Below are 23,309 nucleotides of genomic sequence, written 5' to 3' on the forward strand. Positions count from 1 at the left end.
GTCTGGCACTTATGCACCTGACAGTTGTACAGTGTAAAGGTACCTTAAGGCACATGATATTTTCTATTGACCTAGTAAAGATAGCAATTCCCTGTAAATTTATATGCTGCCTATAGAATCAGCTGACAAAATGAAACCCTGGTATATGCGTAAGTGTAGAATATGGTAGAAAAACATTTTACTACATAGCAGTATTACTAAAATACTGTGGAGATCACAGCACATTTTAGACCTGTTTCCCATAAATAGCTTACAGTTCAGCTTAAACAATGCCACCAGTCCGTGCCCAATAATAATGTCATATAGCGCTGAAAAATATCACCATATAGAGCCCAAATAATATCTTTATACAAAGCTCAAATAATACTGCCGTATAGAGCTCATACATACTGCCATATAATGCTCAAATAATACACTGCCATACATATTTCCTGCGGCGCATGTACATGATTCACTCTAGTAAGGGCCATCCTGAGCCTCTCAGGACAAGAACAGAACCTTTCCTGGGGTACAGGCAGAGCAGCATGTAATAAGATCCAGATCTAAAAGACTAGCAGCTTGGGCTTCCTCACCTAACCATTCCTGGAAATTCGATGGGAGGGAATGTGAGAAGGGCATTGCTTGCGCAAAAGGACTCTCAACTGATAAGTTACTAGGAGCTGCATTCAATCCTGCATTATAAGTCTTTCTAGGTGAGCGGTACCTCAGCTAACCTGGGCTCTAGCGTTGTGCCATTCGTTGCGCAGGGTTTCTAGTATCTAAGTTGTCAGTATTACAGTGACGCGAATGCATTATAATCATAAATATTTTTCATTATACATTGTATAATGAAAAATGACTTGTAGAATCAGTTCAGTGACAATAGCCTCTGGAGATGATTCTGTCTTAGCATGTAGAGTTGTTCTAGCACAGCTATGTTTTCACAGATCCTCTTGTATAGAAGACAGATGAAAGTGTCTCCCATACTCTTGTTATGTCATGTCTGGAGATGCTGCCTTTGGCATTTTTCTGTAAAAAAAATCATATTTGATTTGGTTTATGTTCCTCCTTGTGAATATTCACAAAACACAGAGATCACACAGGACACGTAAATAATACAGTATACTCGCATGTACAGTTAGAAGGAATAGTAAATTAACCCTTCAGAGTCACTTGCATTTTGGCATTGATTAGCATTAAAATGTGGTCTGATTGTTTTCTAAAGGCCCATTTAGATGGGACGAATGTCGGGCAAACGATGCCCGACACTCGTTCCCGCGTACACGTGCTCCTGTGCTGTTTGCATGGGAACTAATAGTGCTGGCTCGCTAACAGAGCGGCCAGCAGGGGGGTGGGGTGGCTGCGGGAGATTTCTTTCATGACGCTCCCCCGCCCCTCTCCATTGACTTAACATAGAGGCCGTTTACACTGAACGATGATCGTTCCCCCGGCCCTCTCCATTGACATAACACAGCAGCCGTTCAGTACTGAACGGACGCTATTTATACTGAACGATGATCGTTCAGCTCATCATCCATCGTTTATGCAGCATATTGATCGCTGATTGCTTAGTGTAAATAGCAGCTGTTCAGTACTGAACAGCTGCTATGTTAAGTCAATGGAGAGTGGCGGGGGAGAGTGATGAGTGAAATCTCTTCCAGCCGCCCCGCTGTGAGCCAACGATACTAGCTCCAGCGCATCAGCATGGGAGCTAGTATGTGCGGGGACGAGGGTTGGGCATCGCTTGCCCGACATTCGTCCCGTCTAAATGGGCATTAAGCCACAATTATGGACAAACACAATCCAACTAAACTAATAACACACAAACAGTTGTACCCTTCATGTCTTATTGAGCATAGTAAATAAACTTTTACAGTGCAGGAAAAAAAAGTAAGTGAACTCTTGAATTTAATAACCTGCATAAAATGAACGTCAAATGAAAAGCAAACTTTTCTTGTTTGTTGGTCAGTCATTTAGACCAAACTATTAAAATATTGTTTACGTTTGCTCATTTGAACGACTTTTCAAATGATAATCATTCCATCTAAAAGCACCCTTATTGGTGCATGTGGGTGATTGTCTTGTTGTAGAATTACCCAGCATCTCTTCAGCTTGAGGTCATGGACTGCTGCCCTTACATTCTTCTGTAAAATAGTTTGGTACACCTTAGAATTCATTGTTCTCTCAATGACTGCAAAGAGTCCAGATCCTGAAAAAGCAAAGAAGGCTTTGATGTTCCCTCCACCATATTTCACAGTTGGGATGAGATTTGGTGTTCGTGTTGAGTGTGCTTTTTCCTACATAGCATGGTGCAATTGTGTTACACCTTTCAACTTTTGTACCATCTGCCCTAAGAACCTTTCCCCAGAAGCACTTGAGATGAGCCATGATGTTTTTGCACAGCAGCAGCTTCCTTCATGACATTGTTCCATGAACACTATTCTTATTCAGTGTTTTTCAAATAGTGAATACACTGACAGAGGTTTTTGCAGTTTGTAGAGTTTTCTGTAGGTCTTTTGTTGTGAGCTTTAGACTCTTTGTCACCTCTTTTAAGATTGTCCATTGCTTGAGATAGTAACAAAAATCCAGAATTTTCAGCACTTGAAGATAATTTGACTTTCCTTGAATTGATGTTCAGCCAGGTCTTTAGCAATGCTTTTGCAGCCTTTTCCAGTTCATACATTTCTATAACACGTCTTCTGGTTTACAGTAATTCATCTTCCTCAATAATAACAGAGTTGTCAGTAACCAAGTCTTGTGTGTCTTTATTTAATGAACAAAGCACCTGTGAAACCCACACTTCCAACCTCATCTCCTAAAAGGGATTGTCTGAGTTACAGTTTATAGGTAAAAGCCCAGTAAAATATCAAATGGTGATATACTCACCTCTCCCTACTGTGTCCTGCGGCGTTGCATCGGATCTCCCCTCTGATGTCACATTTACAGGCTGTCCCAGCCTTTTAAAGGGACATTACAGGCATTGCAACCAATAGGAGAGCTCAGCACTTGATCACTGAACTTTGTTATTGGCTGCAGTACCTGTGACATCCTGTAAACCAGGCAGGACTACAGCCTGTAAACAAACACAGGAACAGAGGACCGAGCACCAATGCAGGACACAGTGAGAGTGGAGAGAGGTGAGTAGATCACTATTTATTATTTTACTTCATGCAGAAGGGCTTTTACCTATAAACTGTAACTCGGACAGCCCCTTTAATTGTAACACCTTTCGCAAGTCACCTCTTGGACAAATCATTCACAGAGGTTCAATTACTTTTTTTCTCTGCATTGTAGATGTTTACTCAATGTGCTCAATAAAAGATATGAACAGTGTAACTGTTTGTGTGTTATAAGTATAGTTAGATTGTGTTTGTCCAAAATTGTGATTTAGATAACCGATAACCATCAGACCACAGTTTATTAGCAATCAATACAAAATTCCACATTATCCCAATTAGTTAATTTACTTTTTTTTGCAAATGTATATAATAAAACCTGACATAGAGGTAACTATAGACAATAATTATAATAGTAACTAGACGAAGTATGAAATACATTTTTTATCAACATTTCTGTTAGAATGTGTGACCATATGCTTTGTCAGAATCTATGGTTGCAAAACTATGAAAGTGTCACAGTTCTGTCAGGCTCCTGTTCTCATCCGTTTTCTGTTTTTCTGTTCCATCATAGGAGCAGGAAAACACAAATCTGGATCCGTCCTATGATGGAAATGAACATCATCAGACGGACCTCATAGACTTACAGGAATATTGATGCATGTATACTCCAGGCAAAACATAAATGACAGTTAAAAAATAATCAGCCATAACAATGCAGGAAAAAAGTCATCTGTAAGGGCTCCCACACACTTGCGTTTGCGTTTTTTGTTAACGCGATTGTCAATGGGACTTTCTAATGTTAAAAACGCAACACAATGCACCAAAAACCCAAGTGTGTGGGAGCCCTTATAAGGAGGAGTCTGAATAAAATACATAAACCAAGGCTGATTGGCCACCTCCTAGCCAATCAATCAGTCCACAAATCTGCAGAGAATTGTCAGTGTCCAGTGCTGAAATGACAGTGAGTGTGCCCCGGTGTGAGGATCGTGTGAGCTAGGGCTGACACCAAGGCATCACCCCGGTCCTGGTCCTCATACATGGCTGGCGAGCCGTGACAGTAGCATAAAATTGTATCAGTCTAGAAAGCGGACTGTTTTTACTCCAAGACAGCCCTTCTTAATCTATTTAATTCTAACACTCTTGCTTTCTATGCATATACAATAAAGCCTCGTTCAGACAAGCGGTTTTTTTTTTGCACACAAATAGCCGCACAAAAGATTGCATCTACTACAACCAATGGTTTTCTATTGAAGCATTCACATGAATGATTTTTAGTAGAGATGAGCGAGCGTACTCGGAAAAGCAGTACTCGCTCGAGTAATTTGCTTTATCCGAGTATCGCTGTGCTCGTCCCTGAAGATTCGGGTGCCGGCACGGAGCGGGGAGCTGCAGGGGAGAGCGGGGAGGAACGGAGGGGAGATCTTTCTCTCCCTCTCTCCCGCCCGCTCTCCCCTGCTCCCCGCTGCAACTCACCTGTCAGCCACAGCGGCACCCGAATCTTCAGGGACGAGCACAGCGATACTCGAATAAAGCAAATTACTCGAGCGAGTAGTGCTTTTCCGAGTACGCTCGCTCATCTCTAATTTTTAGATGTGCAAAATATTCGCACCTGCAAAAGATAGGACATGTGTGGCTACAATGCTCGCATCTAAGATGCGTGTTGCGAGAAAAGATAGGACCTGACCTATCTGTGGTGCGTGTTGTGCAGGAGTTACCCTTGACAGCTTCGGCAGCTGGATTAACACGCAGCATGCACCACGTATCGTGTGAACGAGCAAATTATGCACGATTGTAGATCGCGACTTTAGCTTTGTTCGTGCAATTTTTCCACACACGAGCAGCGATCTTTTTGCGCAGCTATTTGTGTGCGAAAAAAAAATGCTCACCTGAAAAAGGCCATGAGTTGCATTTTGCAGTAACTATTGTCTGTATTTAAAGACTAAAACAAAGTGATGAATATTACACCATCATATGCATACGCTATAAACTCATTATACCTCATTTACTTAAATGGGATATCTGGCTTTACCATTCATTTATCTTCAGCTAATTGTTCATTTTTGCTTTCTTTCCTGCCTGTTCTACATTTCAGTGGTTTTACAATCGCCAAAAATAGTTATTAGCTGAAAAATAGAGAATGTGACTGATTTAGGTGTGTTAACAAGGTAGTTAACTTGTGGCTATTAAATGTAATAGCCTTTACAAACATTAAATGAGATTTGCTTATCTTTGCATGGAATGACTTTCATAAATCCAAAGAAAGTAGAAGGAGGAGATCTGCCACAACAAAAGTAAAGGGAGAAGAATCAAAGATTTGTTGCCCATGAAGTGAAGGGATAAGACGCCTGAAAAATAGATTTTTATTTCTATTGTTTATTTAAAGATTATTGGGTGTCCATTTAGCAGTCCTTAGTGGATATCTAAAAAAATTTTTTACTGTTTATGTTACCGTACAGAGACACTATGTATAAAGAGTAAAGGTGGAGGAAAAAAGTGAGGGTGGAGCAAAAACCCGATTGTTGGGGATATACCAAAAGATAGAGGTGCTGCCTGCCAGATGAGGCTCCACTTGGATGGGTGTAAATGTACAGGGAGAAATGACTAAAAAGACTGGTGAATAGGCGCAATGCTCTAGATTTGGTAGAAATAGGAGGTCATGGATAGAGTAGTGAAGAACTTATCTTTTTATTGAACAACGTGCAAAGCCAGCATATGAAAATGCATTTCGAGATCATGCCCCTTATTCAGTTTGGCTGGTAAAGCCTACAAACAATTGGAGACCTGAGGAAAACAAAGTTCCAAGAGTTTGTGGGAATCCCTGTACAGAGCAGGGTGACCGGGACTGGAGAAGTGCTATGGCGCAGGAAACTCAGAGGTTCAAATACCGATTGGCCAGGGGAGGGAACAAAAGCCATTAGCTGTAAAGGTCAGCATATGATCATGCAGGTGGTCATAGGACTTCACCTCCCAAACTCAAACATCTGCAAAGAGGAGCAGAGCATCACAGAAGAGGTCCATAAAAATATTGCTGGGTTATTCAAATCATCCCATGTACATAAAGTGTGACATGTCGGCAAGCTTGCCTTTCTGAAGTACAATGATGCATAATTTGTCATTGTGTATCATTATGCTTGTGAGAGACAGCCTTGCCTAAACATCACATTTCATGTACATGGGATGATTTGAATAACCCAGCAATATTTTATGGACCTCTTCTGTGATGCTCTGCTCCTCTTTGAACATTCGCTGTTTATACTACTGTTATTTACTAAATGACTACAGACCCATTTCCCCTTTAACCCCATTTCAGACATTTCCTCATTGTGATGATGGATTGGACATTTTACTGTGGCTTACTTAAATCCTTATTCAGCGTTGTAAGAACGATACTATAATAACATGCAAAAGCAGTAACAAGGGAGTCTATGTCTAAGATGACTTTTAAGGTAACAGAAGAAATGAAAACACTTCTGACATAAGCGACCACAGAGGAATTTTGGAAAAGGGAACAATATGGACAAAGATATCTGTTTGAGGCTCCATGCCAGCAAAAGCCTTTGCGTGAGAAATATTTCAATTGTTGCTAATTAAACAGTGAAATGGACAGATGGAGGATATAACAGATTATATCAGAAAAGAATTATGCCTAAAACACTGTCGGGTATTTAAAAACCTTGTATAAACTGAAAAAGTACGGTATTCTTTTAGAAATATGTTTTTATTGCCCTGTTTCCCTGAAAATAAGACATACCCTGAAAATTAGACATAGCACGATTTTCCAGAATTTTTGAGGATGCAAAATGATTTTTCAGGATTTTTGAGGATGCTTGAAATATAAGCCCTACTCCAAAATTAAGCCCTGCTAACAGTTAATTAAAAAAGTCAATTTAAATAGTGTCCAGACAGCTATACATATAAAAAACTTATATTAATTTTTGTTCAAAAAGGTTTAAGACACTGTCTTATTTTCGGAGAAACATAGTATCATTATTGAATATCCTGTATTAGTATATCATTTACATATATTGTCCATGACAGCTATTCTTTCACATTGGTTACTACAGCACTCCATCCATATGGCTGCCTGCACATGAATGGGTCAGATTCCGGATGCAGGATCCTGCACCGCCAACGACCCCGCAAACTGATCATTTCTTGTCTTCTTCTGTACTGTGGATGGCGAGCTGACGGACATGCGTAGTACAGATTTTTTTTTTAAATGTTTGTTTCCCGCGCCGTCGCTAGGCGATGACGTGGGTCCCGCAACCTTTTCGCAATGTCAAGAGGACATTTAACGAGTGTCATATTTCTGTGTGTAAATATACACACACATAACACATATGTATACATATATGCACATTGATCCACCAAAGCATTAAAACTTCTGACAGCAGCAGGTGAAGTCAGTAATATGGATTATCTCTGACAATCCCCCATGGCAAAAGGTGGAATATATTAGGCAGTAAATTAATAGTCAGTTCATGATGTGTTGGAAGCAGGAAAATGGCCAAAAATAAGAATCTGAGTGACTTTGACAAGGACTAAATTGTGGTTAGACAACTTGGCCTGAGAATCTCTAAAATGGCAAGGGGTGTTCCTGATATGCACTGATTAGCAGCTGCCAAAAGTGGACCAAGAAAGGACAACTGGTGACGAGTGTTTGAGGCTCAGTGATGTGCTCTGGGAAGGAAAGTGTAACTCATCTGCTCCAATTCCGCAAAAGAGTTACTATAGTACAAGTTGCTGAAAAAGTTAATACTGACTATGATAGAAACGTGTCAGAAGTCAGAGTGCATTTCATCTTTGAGCATCTGCAGACACGTGAAGATCAGGACTGGACCATGTAGCAAAGGGAGAAGGCTGATTGGTCTTTTGAATCACATTTTATTTAACATCATGTTTGTCTTACTTAAAGGAGATGTCTCGAGGAAGCAGTGAGTTTTTTTTTTTGCCCAGTCCCCCTTATTCAGCATACAAAACTAAGCACCCGTTTAAATGACTTTTAAAGCCGGTTTCTACTCACTGTTCCAGCGTTTCAGCAACTTTTAAAAACTTTTCCAAAGATGGCCGCCGGTTCTTCTCCCAAAGTGTACAGCCCTTGCTTCAGCCCGACGTGCGCGCTCCCGAGACGCCAGTCACGTGATTCTGTTGATGACGTCATCTCTGGAGGCGGGGAATTCAAATGCTTGTAATCTCCATGGCAACCGGACGCCCCGCAGCCGCCGACCAGACGCCCCGCAGCCGCCGACCAGTCACCCACCGCCAGGCAGCAGGTAACCGGCGCTAGCCCCCGGCTCCCCAGCGCTAGACCCTCAGCCCAGGTGAAGGCCCCGGAGCCCAGCGCTAGTTCCCCCGGCCTAGCGACAGCCCCCCCATCGCAGCGGCAGCCCCCCCGGCCCAGCGACAGCCCCCCCATCGCAGCGGCAGCCCCCCCCTCGCAGCGACAGCCCGCCCGGCCTAGCGACAGCCCCCCCCGGCCTAGCGCTAGTTCCCCCGGCCTAGCGACAGCCCCCCCATCGCAGCGGCAGCCCCCCCGGCCCAGCGACAGCCCCCTCATCGCAGCGACAGCCCCCCCATCGCAGCGGCAGCCCCCCCGGCCTAGCGACAGCCCCCCCCGGCGCAGCGACAGTGACGACAGCCCCCCCAGCGCAGCGGCAGCCCCCCCGGCCCATCACTTACCTGGACGGCAGGACAGCTGGGCGGCTTCTCCGGACAGCTGGGCAGCTCTGCACCTTCCTCTAACAGAGGATGGTACAGAATGGCCGCTCCAGCGCGCTCCCGAGCAGTGACAGCTCATCTGCGCATGCGCAGAAGAGCTGTAGCGGGGAGCACACTGAAGCGGCTCGTGCTGAAAGGAGAAGACCGGACTGCGCAAGCGCGTCTAAAAAAGCAAGCTGCCAGCGAATTTAGACGGAACCATGGAGACGAGGACGCTAGCAACGGAGCAGGTAAGTGAATAACTTCTGTATGGCTCATATTTAATGCACGATGTATATTACAAAGTGCATTAATATGGCCATACGGAAGTGTATAACCCCACTTGGTTTCGCGAGACCACCCCTTTAACTGAGGAAAAAATTACACCAGGATACAGTATGGAAAAAAGGCAAGCTGGTGGAGGCACTGTAATGGCCTTGGCAATGGTCTACTGGGAAACCTTGGGTCCTGGCATTCATATGGATGTTACTTTGACATCCATCACCTACCCAAAATATTGCAGACCCAAGTACACCCCTTCATGACATTGATATTGCCTTATGACAGTGGTTTTGTTCAGTAGGAAAATGAGCCCTGACACACTGCAAAAATTGTTCAGGAACACTTTGAGAAGCAGAGTTCAAAGTATTGACTTGGCTGCTAAATTTCCCAGATCCTAATCCAATCCGTCAAGCATCTATGGGATGTGTGGGGTAAAAAACATCTGATCCATGGAGGCCCCACTTTGCAAATTGTGAGCCCATGCCTTGATGGGTCAGAACTATTTTGGTGTCAATACTAGGCAAGTGGTTTTAATGTGTCTGACTATTTAGTGTACATATATACTGTACATAGCTCATATAAATACAATTGTAAGAAAATGTAAGTGAACCCTTTGAAATGATCTGGATGTCTGCATTGGTAACTAAGATAATGCAGTCTGATTGTTATTTAATTCACAGTTATAGGCAAACACAATCTAATTAAACTAATAACTACAGTAATAAACGGTTGTACCATTCATTTCTTTTATTGAGCATACTGCATAAAAATTCATAACCCTTAAATTTAACAACCTATGGAACCCCTTTGGCAGCAATCACCTCTACCAAATATTTCCTGTAGCTACAAATAAGACTTTGGACCATTTATCCCTCAAAATGTGTTGTATTTCATCATATTTTTGAGCACGCACAGCCCTCTTCAGGTCATTGCCTAGCATCTTGATAGGGTTAAGGTCTTACAAATCTTTTTCAAAGATTCTTCTGTTGATTTACTTATGGTCTTTGGGTCATTGTCTTGTTGCATCACCCGATGTCTCTTCAGCTTGAGATCATGGACTGCTGATCTTATATTTTCTTCTAAAATGTTTTGATACAGAATTCAATGCTTCTTCAATGTTTGCAAGGTGTCTTGGCCCTGAGGTAATAAAGTATCCCACCAAAATAATGCTTGCTCTACCATGCTTTTATGTTGGGATGAGGTTTTGGTGTTGATGTGCAGTGTGCTTCTTCCTCTAAACATAGCATCATGCATTTGTGCTAAAACGTTCCGCCTTCATCACATCTCTACTTAGAATGTTTTGCTAGAAGCCTTTTGAGGTGGAGAACCTCTTCTTCAATAAGACTGGGGTGAGGATAGCTAAGCTGTGTGGGTGCCTGGCTGATCTTGTTTAGGGCAAGAGGTCAGGTTCCATAATGACACATGAATGAGCTTGTGTCTAACCGTGGGGGAACCAGTTAATCCACATGCCCTAAACAAGATCAGCCAGGCACCCACATGGCTTAGCTGTCCTCGCCCAGCTTAACTGAAAAGATTCTCTTCCTCAAAATGCATTTTATTTTGATTCATCAATAAAGAATTTTCTATCCTCCACTTCTTGTCGAAACATCTTCACTTGGAAGGTTGCGCTGTGTGCCAGACTTTTTTCTGTCTACTACTGTCTGCACATAAGTGTACATCTGGCTGGCAGCACCTCCATAAGCCTATCAACTTAATCCTATGGCCTCACTCTAAGCTTCCACCTTTAGGCCACTCTTATCTGAAACTGCCGCATTTTACCACGATTTCACGTGGTGTTTTCGAACACATATTACACTGTTTGATAGCATTGTGATAGGTGATCAGGTGCATTAACAAGTGCTAAAACACACAAAAATAGAACAGACAGCACTCGAAAATCGCCATATTAGAAACGCCATGCTCGAGCACTGGTCTGCGAAGCCCCATTGAAATCAATGGGAGCGTTGTACCACTCTAACAGCGGTAAAAAGCGGGCTGTGTGAAAGCAGCCTAAGGCAACACCACATGGTTGCTTTCTCAATCCTTTTCCTTCTAGTTCTCTGTTTACATCACTGCAACAATAGTGTCATAAGGACACATGACTGCTGCAACAATTCACTGGCAATTTTTATGCTGCAAGACCATTTTAACCCCTTGAGGACAGAACTTTATGCAGACATTCAAGGGCTTGAAACCTAGAGATCAGAAGTTCCACTGTTAGTTGGGAGGTGTCGGGCTTCATGTGGCAGCAGTGTTAACACAGCAGAATGCAGACCTAAGCACTCACTCATGACCTGAAGGTTTGCGGGTTCAGTCCCTGCATGGTTCAAGGTTGACTTGGCCTTCTGAGGTCGGTAAAATGAGCACCCAGCTTGCTTGGGGTAATAAACAACTACCTAAAAGTGTTGCGGAAGAGGTTGGCGCTATACAAATAACGAGTCCCTTCCACGTTGTGTCCCCTGATTGTATGGGCACACTAGCCGAGCCCACTCGATCAACATGAAGAGTATGCTTGTCATGATGGAAAGTCTGTCTGCTGCTGATGACAAGCCTACTTGTTATTGGTCAGCAGCATGTTAATGTTAGAGCTCTTGCTCTGTTAACATTCACTTTAATGTATTTACATCATTTTAACAAACTTAGTACTGTACTTATATAATTAAATTATTATATTAAACATAATTATAGAATTTTATTTATTAATTTAATTCTCGTAATTAAACTGTGTAAATCTTCCCAGCTTCAGTGGGACACACAGAGATAAGATGCACAGGGAGTGATAAATTTAGCAGATGCAGTATCTTCCACTTTGCAGCTGCTGGGAGTGCAACGCTTTAGGCTTCTTCACTTCTTTCAGTGTTTTTAAGTGCTTGTAAAATATGCCATTAATTTCAAGCATTTTTCATAGCAATTTTTCAAAAGCATTTTTGGTGATAATTTTTACAGTTACACTTTATATGCTTTGCTTCTGGCATTTCTCAAGTCTTATCGAGGAACATGTGGGAAATATGGCAGGAAAGAAACATGCCCAGGGCATGTTATGTATTGAAATAAAAATCACAAACTCTAAAAATGCCACAAAAACACCAAAAAACAGAATGCTTTATATGTCGACTTTTTATTTTAATGTAGACTTTAGGGTCTCGTTCACACGATCACGCAGAAACATAGAACATGCTGCGATTTGTTTCGCACATAGCATTGCATCCTGATGCCATGCAGAAAAACATCGCTCATGTGTATAGCCTCGTCCAAAAGAATGGGGTTCGCATTTTTGCGAGATTTGTGGGTCTCAAAACACACGTCTCGCATGATTTTCTCACCCGTCTGAAGGCAGACTAAGAGCTAACAAGTAAAAAGGAATATTTAAGATTTTGATTACCTTTCTACTACAAGATCACATAATCTGCTGCTTGTCTATGTTTCCAGCTCAGTTGTTCACGAAACATAAAATCACATATCTAAACAAAATAGGCAGTAATTACATCAGACATAAATTGCGCACAATGTATTCCAGTCACCGTTTCAGCTTTCAAGTAAATGACAGTTTTTGAATTTTAAGAGGAATCAATGATATAATATAGATCTGCGCAGCATGTCTATCACTGTACTATGAAAGAAAATAATGCATGCAAATACTATCAATAAGCAGTTTCTGCCCAGCATTCAGTACTTATGGGGCTGGCAGCTTGGCTTAGAGCTGGAAATGAATGCCACTAAGTTCTCAAGATCAACGGCGAGGAGTTGAGGAGGATGTCTGTGATTGACAGACCCCATTCCATAGCAGTGGTCTGGATTGGAGAAACCTTGCTGCATCTATAAAGACAGAGTGTTCCCTTTGTGTACTCACATCCAGCCTTGACCGTTTATAAACTTATAGGGTTTATATATAAGACTTTTATGCATTTTATATTACAGGCAATAATGTGCTATACTACACAGCTACTTATTATATGGAAAAAATTACTGTATTGATCCAAAGTTGTGCAGAAATAGAGAATGCAAAAGATGCCAGATGAAAGTTTGGGCAGATATGCAATCAACAATATCTTTAGACCTGTATAAAAATTGGCATGCTGTATTTTCAGGAGAATAAAAACTTTTATGCCTCCAAATCACCGGGCATCACCAAACGAAATACATTTTTTTAATCTCAATACATAAACACAGTGATCCCTCACATTACAGCTGCCTCCGGATACAATATTTTCAATATACAGTGGTCTTTCCCTAGTCATTGTAACTTTAAGGCAGACTCAACATACAATGTCACAGCTCCTTCCTCTACAAAAGGAAGTGATTTACAGCTTCCAACAGCTCTTTCTGAAATATAAGTAAGGACTTGCATTATCTGTATTAGTTATCTGCTTAATATTCTTTCATCTTCCCTATGTATTACTTTTGGTTGATATATTAAAAGCTTTGGTCCCAATCTGTTTGCCATAGCGCTATGATTTCAACATACAGTATTTTGAACATATAATGCTTGTCCCGGAACCAAATAACATGGTATGTAGAGAGATCATTGTACTCTTCTTGGATGTTGGCATAAACATATGACCAAGAGGTGTAAACTTTGATCCTTACAAACTATCATCTTAATACGTTAAAGTGACCCTCCGGGCATGGACAAAGAAAGATGGAGACAACAGCTTCTTTGACTACCTGATGCACACTGTGTATTAGTATGCATTATTAGTATTAGGCATTACACTTGCTTTGGTTTGACCAGTGCTGCCCACATGAGCACTGCTGGCCAGTCAGATAGTGTCTTAGATTATTATTGGATACTAGTGCACAGTGTGTATCAGTTAGTCAGATACCATTCCTGACCCACGTCTATAGGTCTCTCACTAGCCAAGCCAGAAACCTACTGCACACTGATAAGGGACAATCACCCAGAAAAGGCTGTCTGTGCATGGTTATTATTATTTGGCTCACAATTCCGTCATTGTTATAAGGCTTGTTTAAAAAGTATGACATTTACTTGCAGGAATGCTGCCATCTAATAAGTGGCGCTGCAGAGGTATTGTTCCATCTTCCCATTCAGGTAGTCAGAGAGTTATTGCTTGTCCAGGCCCAGAGGGTTGTTTTAATCAAGGAACTTCCAATATAATAATACAAAAATAATAATCTTTATTTGTATAGCGCCAACTTATTCCGCAGCGCTTGAAAATAAGCAAATGATGTCACCAAATGCCATTTTTGCTTTTGACAACTTCACAAAATGTTAGAAATTTTTGTTCTTGTATATTATAATTCACCTCTGAATAGGATTGTCCTTTATGAAATTTTGCATTATTATTTTATGCAGTAACGATAATAGGTTGATTGTTCCATGTACTTTAGTAACATAAAGATAACCCTCATCTCTTGACTCGGTTTCAATGTAATTTCGTGTTCACCTTGTTCGTCCCTTTACCTTCACAATTATGTAAGGCACTGATAGTACTGCCATAACATTGCCAAACTGTGCGTAAGTTACTGAAATCAATTTAATATTGCTAATTTTAAGTGCTGTGGGTGACACTTTCCTATCCGATTTAAAAGGCAGAGAGGGATGGAAACTATCTAAAACAGAAACCATAGAGGTCTCTGTCTCACCCGTCGAGCCTTATAGTTCTATACCAATTCCATCTTGGTTTCTGTCCATATGCAGTTTTTTGCCTTGAAAATAGAAACCCAGAATAGAAGCAGTGATGAACAGTTAAACCTAATTTCAATAGAGTTTATCGAGTACAGAATCTGTGACCACAGCAGCAGCAGCCACTTTCCCCTGAGTATGTCACATGATCTAACCATGCCAAGATATTTCCCTGATCTACAAAAGTGGTTGGATCTTGCTAACTTGTTGGTTAGGGTGCAGAATATATTCCTTTTTTTATCAACTCTTTTCTCTCGAGGTCAATATGTCACACCCCTACTACTCCTGTTCTCTGGATATCACACCCTTAATTTCACCATTGTCTCTAACAACTAAACTGCACCCAAACTATCTACCCAGTATGCCCCCAGCCAATCCTTTCACCAGTACAGCAGTCTCCTAGAAAGTTCCCACCATTACTTGTAATCCATAGAGCCCACCATCCTTGCAGACATGGACTGACTCATTGATCGGTGACAAACCCGCACAGCTACACTTTCTATTTCTCTTCCTCACCCTTCTTACAATATATGTGATTTAGGAGCAGACCCTGCACTCTGGCAGTGGAAGGAGACCTCAAAGAACATAGATTTGTGAGACAGAACAGCATACCGTGCACTTTACCTACCAAGCTCCAACAATTCTGGGGGAAATGGCAGTGAGGTAGCACCAGTATCCTTCTTGCCATGAGTTTATTATAGCACCACACTGCCCCCTTCTCCCATTTTAATATCCAGTATGTCTCTGATAATTAAACTAGTGTGTATGAGCGCTCTGTCTGATCGTTAATGAGACAGTCAGGAAGGTCTGCTGCTGTTGGATTCCTCTGACTGAGGACTATAAAACAGAGGGACATTGAAGCACGTGTTTTACTTGCTAAAAAATATATCTTATAGTCTAAAGAATATGGTAATTGTTGTAATTTGCATACTTATCGAAAACCCTAGAAACCTTAATTTTGAGGTTAAATGGGTTTTCCAGCCCATTTATTACTACTAGAAATCAGCAGAATATGTATTAAAATAAAGCACATTGTACTGACTTTTTAAATCCTGTGTCACATAATGACTGATTCCTGTTCCACTGGTCTTATTGACACTGTTCCATCAAGTTATCTCAATGTGTTACCGTGTCAGCCAATCACTAGCAATAGCGATGACATCACCGAGGTTAACGCATCATGAGGAACTAGAGATTATTAGCAGTGACTGTTTACCAAAGCATGAACTCATCCATCTGTATTTTCTACTTCTTGCAGATACCATGACCAACAGGATGTTACTAGTAACTTTCTTGGAGCAATGTGGTTAATTTCAATCACCTTTCTATCGATTGGATATGGTGACATGGTACCAAACACATACTGTGGAAAAGGAGTATGTTTACTCACAGGAATTATGGTAAGAAAGATATTTAATCACTATGACTTCTCTTGAACTTCTGAGCATTGATAAAACATTGAGATTGGTTGCTCTCTACTCCTGCATCTTTGCTTCAATGTGTTAGCTCTGCGTAATGTTAAATACTCTTGTATAAAAAGGGCATAAGTCCGCCTGCAGACGAGCGGAAATCCCGCCGCGGGATTTCCCGCGGGATTTCCGCCGCTGAAAGTCTGCATAGGAGTGCATTACAATACGCACTCCTATGCAGACGGCCGCGGTTTGGCCGCGCGAAATCTCGCGCGGCAAACAAACCGCGGCATGTTCTAATTTTCTGCGGGGCACGCACTCACCTGGCCGCCGGCTCCGGTCTGCGCATGCGCCAGCTGCGCGGCAGCCGGCACATCAAAGAGCCGGGGCCGCCAGGCGCGGGTGAGTACGCGCTCGTCCCTGCAGGCTCTGGGGTCGGATCGCGCGGCGAGATTTCTCGCTGCCGGATCCGACCCGCTCGTCTGCAGGCGGCCTAAGTTTTATAAAGGTGATGCCTTTATTAGCTAACCAGAAAAATTACATTTGCAAGCTTTCGAGGCTACTTAGACCTGTTCGTCAGACTTTAGTTTGCTGAAACTTTTAAATAGTCTGTAGTTTTTGCAGTATGTTTTCCATTGAGTATTATTGCACCATAGAGTACACATAGAGTTAGGGCTCACTCACATGGGTGTATGTGCCCCATGTAAAAGACGCAGTGCACAGCAAATGTTCATGTACATGCATATTTGCTGCGTATGTTAAATCCCCATAGTTCATAATTGTGTGTATTAAGCACCAAAATAGGTGATGTTGTGTTTTTTTTTTCATGCACATAATACACACATGAATAGAAGCGTAGGTGTGAGGGGCCCAATAGAAATCAATGGGCTTTTAGCACTGCGTAATATGTGGGCGATATACTCCCGTGTGAGTGAACCCTGAAGATCAAATTCATCTTGTTTATCCTTCATCATTGGAATGAGCAATAATAAGCAGTAATAGGTTGAACTTTTTCCCCCCCAACAGTATTAATTGTTTCTGGTTATCTTACTATTTCTGCTTAGCAAATTACAAGGTTAGGGAAGAAAAGAATAAATTGCTAAATTTAAATAAATGCTCCTGAATTGCAAAGTCTGTGAATCTGTTTAGTTTTACACTGTTTTTATTAAAATTAGTGTGAACTGTTGTGGATTTCACCCTTTACAATATATAGGGTAAAATTTGAAGCAAAAACTCTGATAAAATGCACATTTAACATATGTGGAATTTGACACAGACCATCATATACTGTACATCTAGCCTTACCCTTAGGCCTCCTTCACACGACCATATATGTTTTTACGTTCGTTCAATTGCAGCTAAAAATCGCATGAATGAAGAACAGACGAGATCAAGTCTTGAGCATTAGCTGCGTTTTCTTGACCATTCACACAGGCAGCGTATTGGTGAAAAAATACGCTGCAGCGCGAAAGTCCCTCGATCGGCAGAAGTTCTCGAAATGACTATTAATGCTTAAATACAGCCAGTTGTCTTTTTTTCCTAGCTTTGGATGGAGCTGAACTTCCTCACCCTCCCTTTTTTTTCAGCTCCCATAAAAGCCTATGGGAGTCTCCAGCGTATCTCGGCAAAAGATAGGGCAAGACCTTTTTTTTTTCGGCTGCGTATAAAATCGGTTGCTGATGTGCTATTTTTCCCAGCACGATTTTTTTACGTGCCCAAAAATTGCTCATGTGAATGAATACATTGGAATCCAATGCTTCAGATGGTCTCGATTTTTGGACACAGCTACAATAGCTGCATATATTCACGTTGTGTGAATAAGGCCTTAGACACATATATTACTGCTTCTAGGGGGATTCACAGACAGTTTTTTCTTTAAAAAAAAAAAACCTTGCAGTTTTTGCGGCAGCTTTTCATGCAGTTTTAACCCTTGAAAGAACCAAACGCTATAAATATACATCACTTGGTCCTGGGCTTTCATCTCAGCTGATAGCAGAAGTACGGCGCATGATTAAAACTTCTGCTTTTGGAATCAAAAAGGAGCAGGTCGGGTCCTCAGCTGTCAGACACAGCCGAGGACTCTTAGGAGAAAGAAGAAGCGGTTTATAACCACTTCTACCTTTCCCTTTCCAGACTGCACGCAACAAAAATAATTTTGATAGCTGAAGAAAAAAATAGGGCAGTAAAACAACCACATGGCTAAAATCCCTAAAAAGTGTCTGTTCCTTTAGGTACAAAACAGCTATGGTCCTTAGGGGGGCCTTCACACAAGCGTGTTTATGTGTGTGCATACGCGTGCACAAAAACACACGTCTATTACAAGCACTGCATTCCCTATGGTGTGTTCACATGTCTGTGTTTTACAGGCGTGCTCCTGTAAAGATAGGACGTGCGTGCACCATAGGCAATACACACATTGCCTTCAAAGGAGTTGCTGCTGCTGCTGGCGGCTCCATTGGAGGCAATGGTCTGCCGGCACCCCTGAAGTGATTTTCAGGGAAGAGCTTTAAATATAAGCTCTTCCCTAAAAAAAAAAAATATATTGAAGGCAATGCACGGACCTTCACACACGTGTGTTTTTGCGCATACAGGGGTGCACACCTATGTACGCACATGCTCGTATGAAGCCACCCTAAGTGGCTAAATATCAGCACAATCATTTCTTATTGTTATTCTGTATAGTATTCTTATATACAGTAAAATAAAACACTAAGAGCAAGCTATTTATCTTGTAAAAAATCATATAAAAGAGCTAGTACTTATATCATTGACATAAAGAATACTAGAACTGGAGATAAAGTAGTGATCTCAGCACAGACAGTTTGCTGGATGTGACTGTATAGCCATATACAAATTTACAACGGCAGGTGCACACATGCTGACAGTCTATTAGTTGGGCCCATATTATTAGCTTTGTGAGCTGCTCAGCACCTTCCAAGTAACTTATGTTAGGCTAAAAGAAGACAATGTCCATCTAGTTCAGCCCGTTTCCACGCCACCTTATTGATCCAGAGGAAGGCAAAAAAAACTCCCAGTTATGCAGAAGACAATTTAGCCCATCTGGGTTGAAAAATTCCTTCCCGACTCCCTAATGGCAGTTACAATAATCCCTGGATCAATCGAAAGTTCCTACCAGGCTCCAAGATCAACAACCCGACTGGTTATTTAATGTCTATACCCTGTAATATCATAGTGCTCTAGAAAAACTCCTAGTCCTCTCTTAAACTCCTCTATGGATTTTGCCATCACCATGGCTTTTAGGCAGAGTTCTCACTGCTTTTACAGTAAAGAACCCCCTTCTGTGTAGTTAATGAAACCTTCTTTAGATGTAGAGGATGCTCTCTTGTTACCGTTGCAGTCCTGGGTGTAAACAGATCACGGGAGAGATGCTTGTATTATCTCCTGATGTATTTATACATAGGTATTTGATCGCCTCTTAAGCGTCTTTTTTCCAGGATGAATAATCCCAATTTTGTTAGCCTCTCTTGGTATTCCAGTCCTCCCATTCCATTTATTAGTTTAGTTCCCCTCTTTGAACCCCCTTCAGCGCTGTAACATCCTTCCTGAGCACCGGTGTCCAGAACTGTACACAGTATTCCATGTCAGGCCTGACACCTGCCTTATATAGTGGAAGAATAATGTTCATGTCTCTCGCCCCTATACTTCTTTTAGTGCACCACACAAAGTAATGACACTCCGTTCTCATCCAACATCACAAGACCAAACTTCATCTTGTAAAAATGAGAAAAATTAGGTATTAGTTGACATGTCGTCTAAAATACACAAGCCTACTACCCACTTTAAGGTTGCTTATTGTTTTCCTCTTTAAGAAGATGTACATTTCTTGACAGTCTGACCAATTAGCATTTTATAAAAAATAGTAACAAACCCTTTAAACCGTACATGACATGTTCACCTGTGTGATACTGTGTGGCGTATGCGTCTGTGCCAACCTCTGCCACCAGCCACTGTGAACTGTACCCATGTATCAATCACTGAGAGCTCCCCCTTCACATTACACTTCAGTTTATCTCAGCTGTTTAGGATGGGAAATGGTTTCAGATGTAATGATTGTCAATCTCCACAGATCAGGCAGCAAGGATATATTATAGTGAGCAACAAATGAAGTTAAGAGAAGAGGCAGATACTGTGGTATTAAGTTTCCAAGTTACAGCTTTGTGATGAAAGCGAGAGTTGTTGATGGTGAAGGCAGGAGGAGATAATACATGTTCCATGTGTCAGGAGATATTTCACTCCTCAGTTCAGCGTTTCATAATACAGCCTTATCATGTTTCCTCCATCATTCAAGTTGATTTAGAACCTGTGAACTCTCTGGACTGTAAAACTACTCAACAAATCTATACACAAACAACCCGCAGACAGCTCCAGATCTCACCACTCATCTACTGGAGGGCATCTAAATCATCAAGGCAAACTGGTACAAAGTACAGAACAGTCATGACCGAGCAAAACAGCATCTGACTTATAACCCCTGCGAGCATCTGTTAGAAAAATCAACACAAACCAATGAATATTAAGAAGCAGCTTACTACTTCGGGATAGAGAAATATCAAAAAAGAAAATAAAATTATTATTATCTATGTGAATTGCAAGTGTCAATGTACAACAGTAATGCTTTAGCCCTCTTTTCCATCTCTCTGTTCTTCTATGTTAGTTTGATCCTGCCCTTCTCTTTCACTTTATTTATCTCTTTCTATTTCTGTATTTATCTGCCTCTGTCTTTCCCTCCATTCTTCCTCATTTCTTTTCATTCCCCACACTCTCATTCTTCATTCCTCACTTACTTCCTTCTCCGCCCTATCTTAATCTCCTCTCCTTCTTTCTTTTCTTTCTTTCTTTCCTTTTCTGTCCTTTCCTGCCCTGTCATTCTTTGTTACCTTTCCTTTTTTTCTTTTCTTTCCTTCTTTCTTTTCTTCTTTCTTTATTTCTTTTCTTTCCTTCTTTTCTTTTCTGTCTGTGCCTTTTCTTTCCTTCTTCCTTTTCTGTCCTGTCCTGTCCTTTTCCTTTTCTTTCCTTTCCTTCTTCTAGAGGCGTAGCTAGGTTTTCTTGCTCCCAGGACAAAGATTGTTTGGCGCCCTCCCTCCATTTGAAGTTAAAATCCATTTGCTGACCTCCTTACCTTGACATTTAGACAAGACTCACCTTGCTCCACATAGTTTCAATCTTGCCTAGCAGCTAGTCCAGTGTGGACCAATGTGACAAGGCTAGAAGAGGGAATGGGAAGAAACAGGTTGCCTTATCAGTGGTGTGACAGTGCAGTTAAGCCAACTGCACACCACAGGATTTGTATTGCGGAATCCGGAGCAGGCATCCACCTCTGGGTTTTGCAACAAAAAATGGCCATAGCATGCCATGGAAAAGCACTGTTTACTGTGCACGAGCGGAATCAACTCACGGAGTCAAAATCACAGCATGCTCTATTTTAGAGTCAATGGAAGCCGTCTGACCCATGGTCCGTCCACAATTGACATTGTGGACAAGTCGCGGATTCCACGTCATCGTTCGGTCACAGTGCGGTAAAATCTGTACAGCGCATGTACGACGGCGAGCCATCCAGACCAATCCGCAGTAGAAAAGAAAGAAGATGACTGACAGGTACGAAGGGTCACCAGCCGGGCACAGTGTCAGATTCCACTGATGGATCCCACATCCAGAATTTGACCCGGTCATGTGCAGCCGGCCTAAGACTACAACCCACTTGCCAGGCTGCTGATCTGTGACATAGCTGCACAGAGATACTGCTCTGGAAGATACCTGAGCCCAATTTTCCAGTGAGGTCCCTGATAATTTTTTAAATCCCTTGGCACCATCTGCCATATACTTACAACAGAAGACACATGGCACCATATGAAGTAGATTCAGCATCTAGGCCCACTAGATACCCATCGGGTATCAGTTGTATCTACTGGTCAAGATCAAAGATTATAATTATTAGCTCAGCTGTTTAACTCCTTAAATGCCATGATCAATAGTGACCACGGCATCCTAGGAATTAGACAGAAGAAGGGAGATCTCTCTGTCACACTGCAATAATTATGTATTGGGTATTATACAAGTGACTGCAACTGATTTTTAAAAAGGTATTTTTTAGAAAGTTGTACTACATTAAAAAGAAGTATATAAATTTAGTATCACCGTCATCATACTAATAAAGATAACGTCATTTTTACTGCTTTGTGAACGTCATAAAACCAAACTCTTGGCAAAAATTGTGCACTTGCATTTTTTCCCATTTTTCCCCAGTTAGAAATTTGTATAAGTTTTCCAGTACATTACATGGTACATTAAATGGTACCATTGAAAAATACAACGCATCCCACAAAAACAAGCCCTCATGTAGCTGTGTAAAAGAGCTGTGATTTTTTGAAAGTCGGGAGAAAAAAGAAAATGAGAAAAGGAAAAAGGCTGTAGTGGGAAAGGGTTAAAGGAGCATATATATGAGGCAAGGCAGATTTTGTCATTACAGGTGGTGCATTATGACATAATATGAAAGGGAACACATTTATTCTCTATACTAAACTGGACAGTTTATTACACACAGGGCTCCTGCTTGTTCCAACTAAATTCTTATCATAGACTGCCCGTTCCACAACCCCTGCTTACAGCCCACTGAGGCTGCGATGCGCCTGCCTACACTAATAGCTGGATGTCTGCTGATGGCAAATGAGACGTTGCTGTTATGTCACCCTGCCTGCACAGCAACACAGAACCAGGTGGAGATCCCCTCTCTGGTGCACATGGATGGACCTGAAGATGTGGCCATCTTCATGGCTCAGTTCACATCTGCACTGTTAGGGTGACTACCCACTACAGTTTTTTTTCGCTGCGAAATTTGCAACGTTTTTTTTCTGTAGGGGTCTATGGGACTTGTAATGTTAAAATCGCGATCGGGCAGAATCACGATTTTAACATTACAAGTCCCATAGACCCCTGCAGAAAAAAAAACGCTGCAAATTTCGTAGTGATAAAAAACTGTAATGGGTAGTCACCCTAAGGCCTCATGGCCACGGGGAAAATAAGAATTAAAATCGGCAGCGTTTTTCCCGCATGCGGATCCGGCCCCATAGGAATGCATTGACCACCCGCGGGTAGATAAATGCCCGCGGATTGTATTTAAAAGTGAATTAAAACATTTCTGGTGCATGAAAAAAAATGGAC

At 41.6% G+C, this 23,309-nt stretch overlaps 1 protein-coding gene across 1 annotated transcript in view; it reads left to right on the plus strand.

Moving 5' to 3' along the window:
* The window catches only part of KCNN2 (potassium calcium-activated channel subfamily N member 2), a 181,973-nt gene that overhangs the window by 112,803 nt on the left and 45,861 nt on the right, over nucleotides 1-23,309 (plus strand). Inside the window, exon 4 of the mRNA XM_066601907.1 lies at nucleotides 15,980-16,121. Within this exon, the coding sequence (XP_066458004.1) occupies nucleotides 15,980-16,121 (142 nt within the window). The remainder of the gene's footprint in view (nucleotides 1-15,979; nucleotides 16,122-23,309) is intronic.

Source organism: Eleutherodactylus coqui, chromosome 5 (genome assembly GCF_035609145.1).
Source record: "Eleutherodactylus coqui strain aEleCoq1 chromosome 5, aEleCoq1.hap1, whole genome shotgun sequence".
Taxonomy (NCBI): Eukaryota; Metazoa; Chordata; class Amphibia; order Anura; family Eleutherodactylidae; genus Eleutherodactylus; species Eleutherodactylus coqui.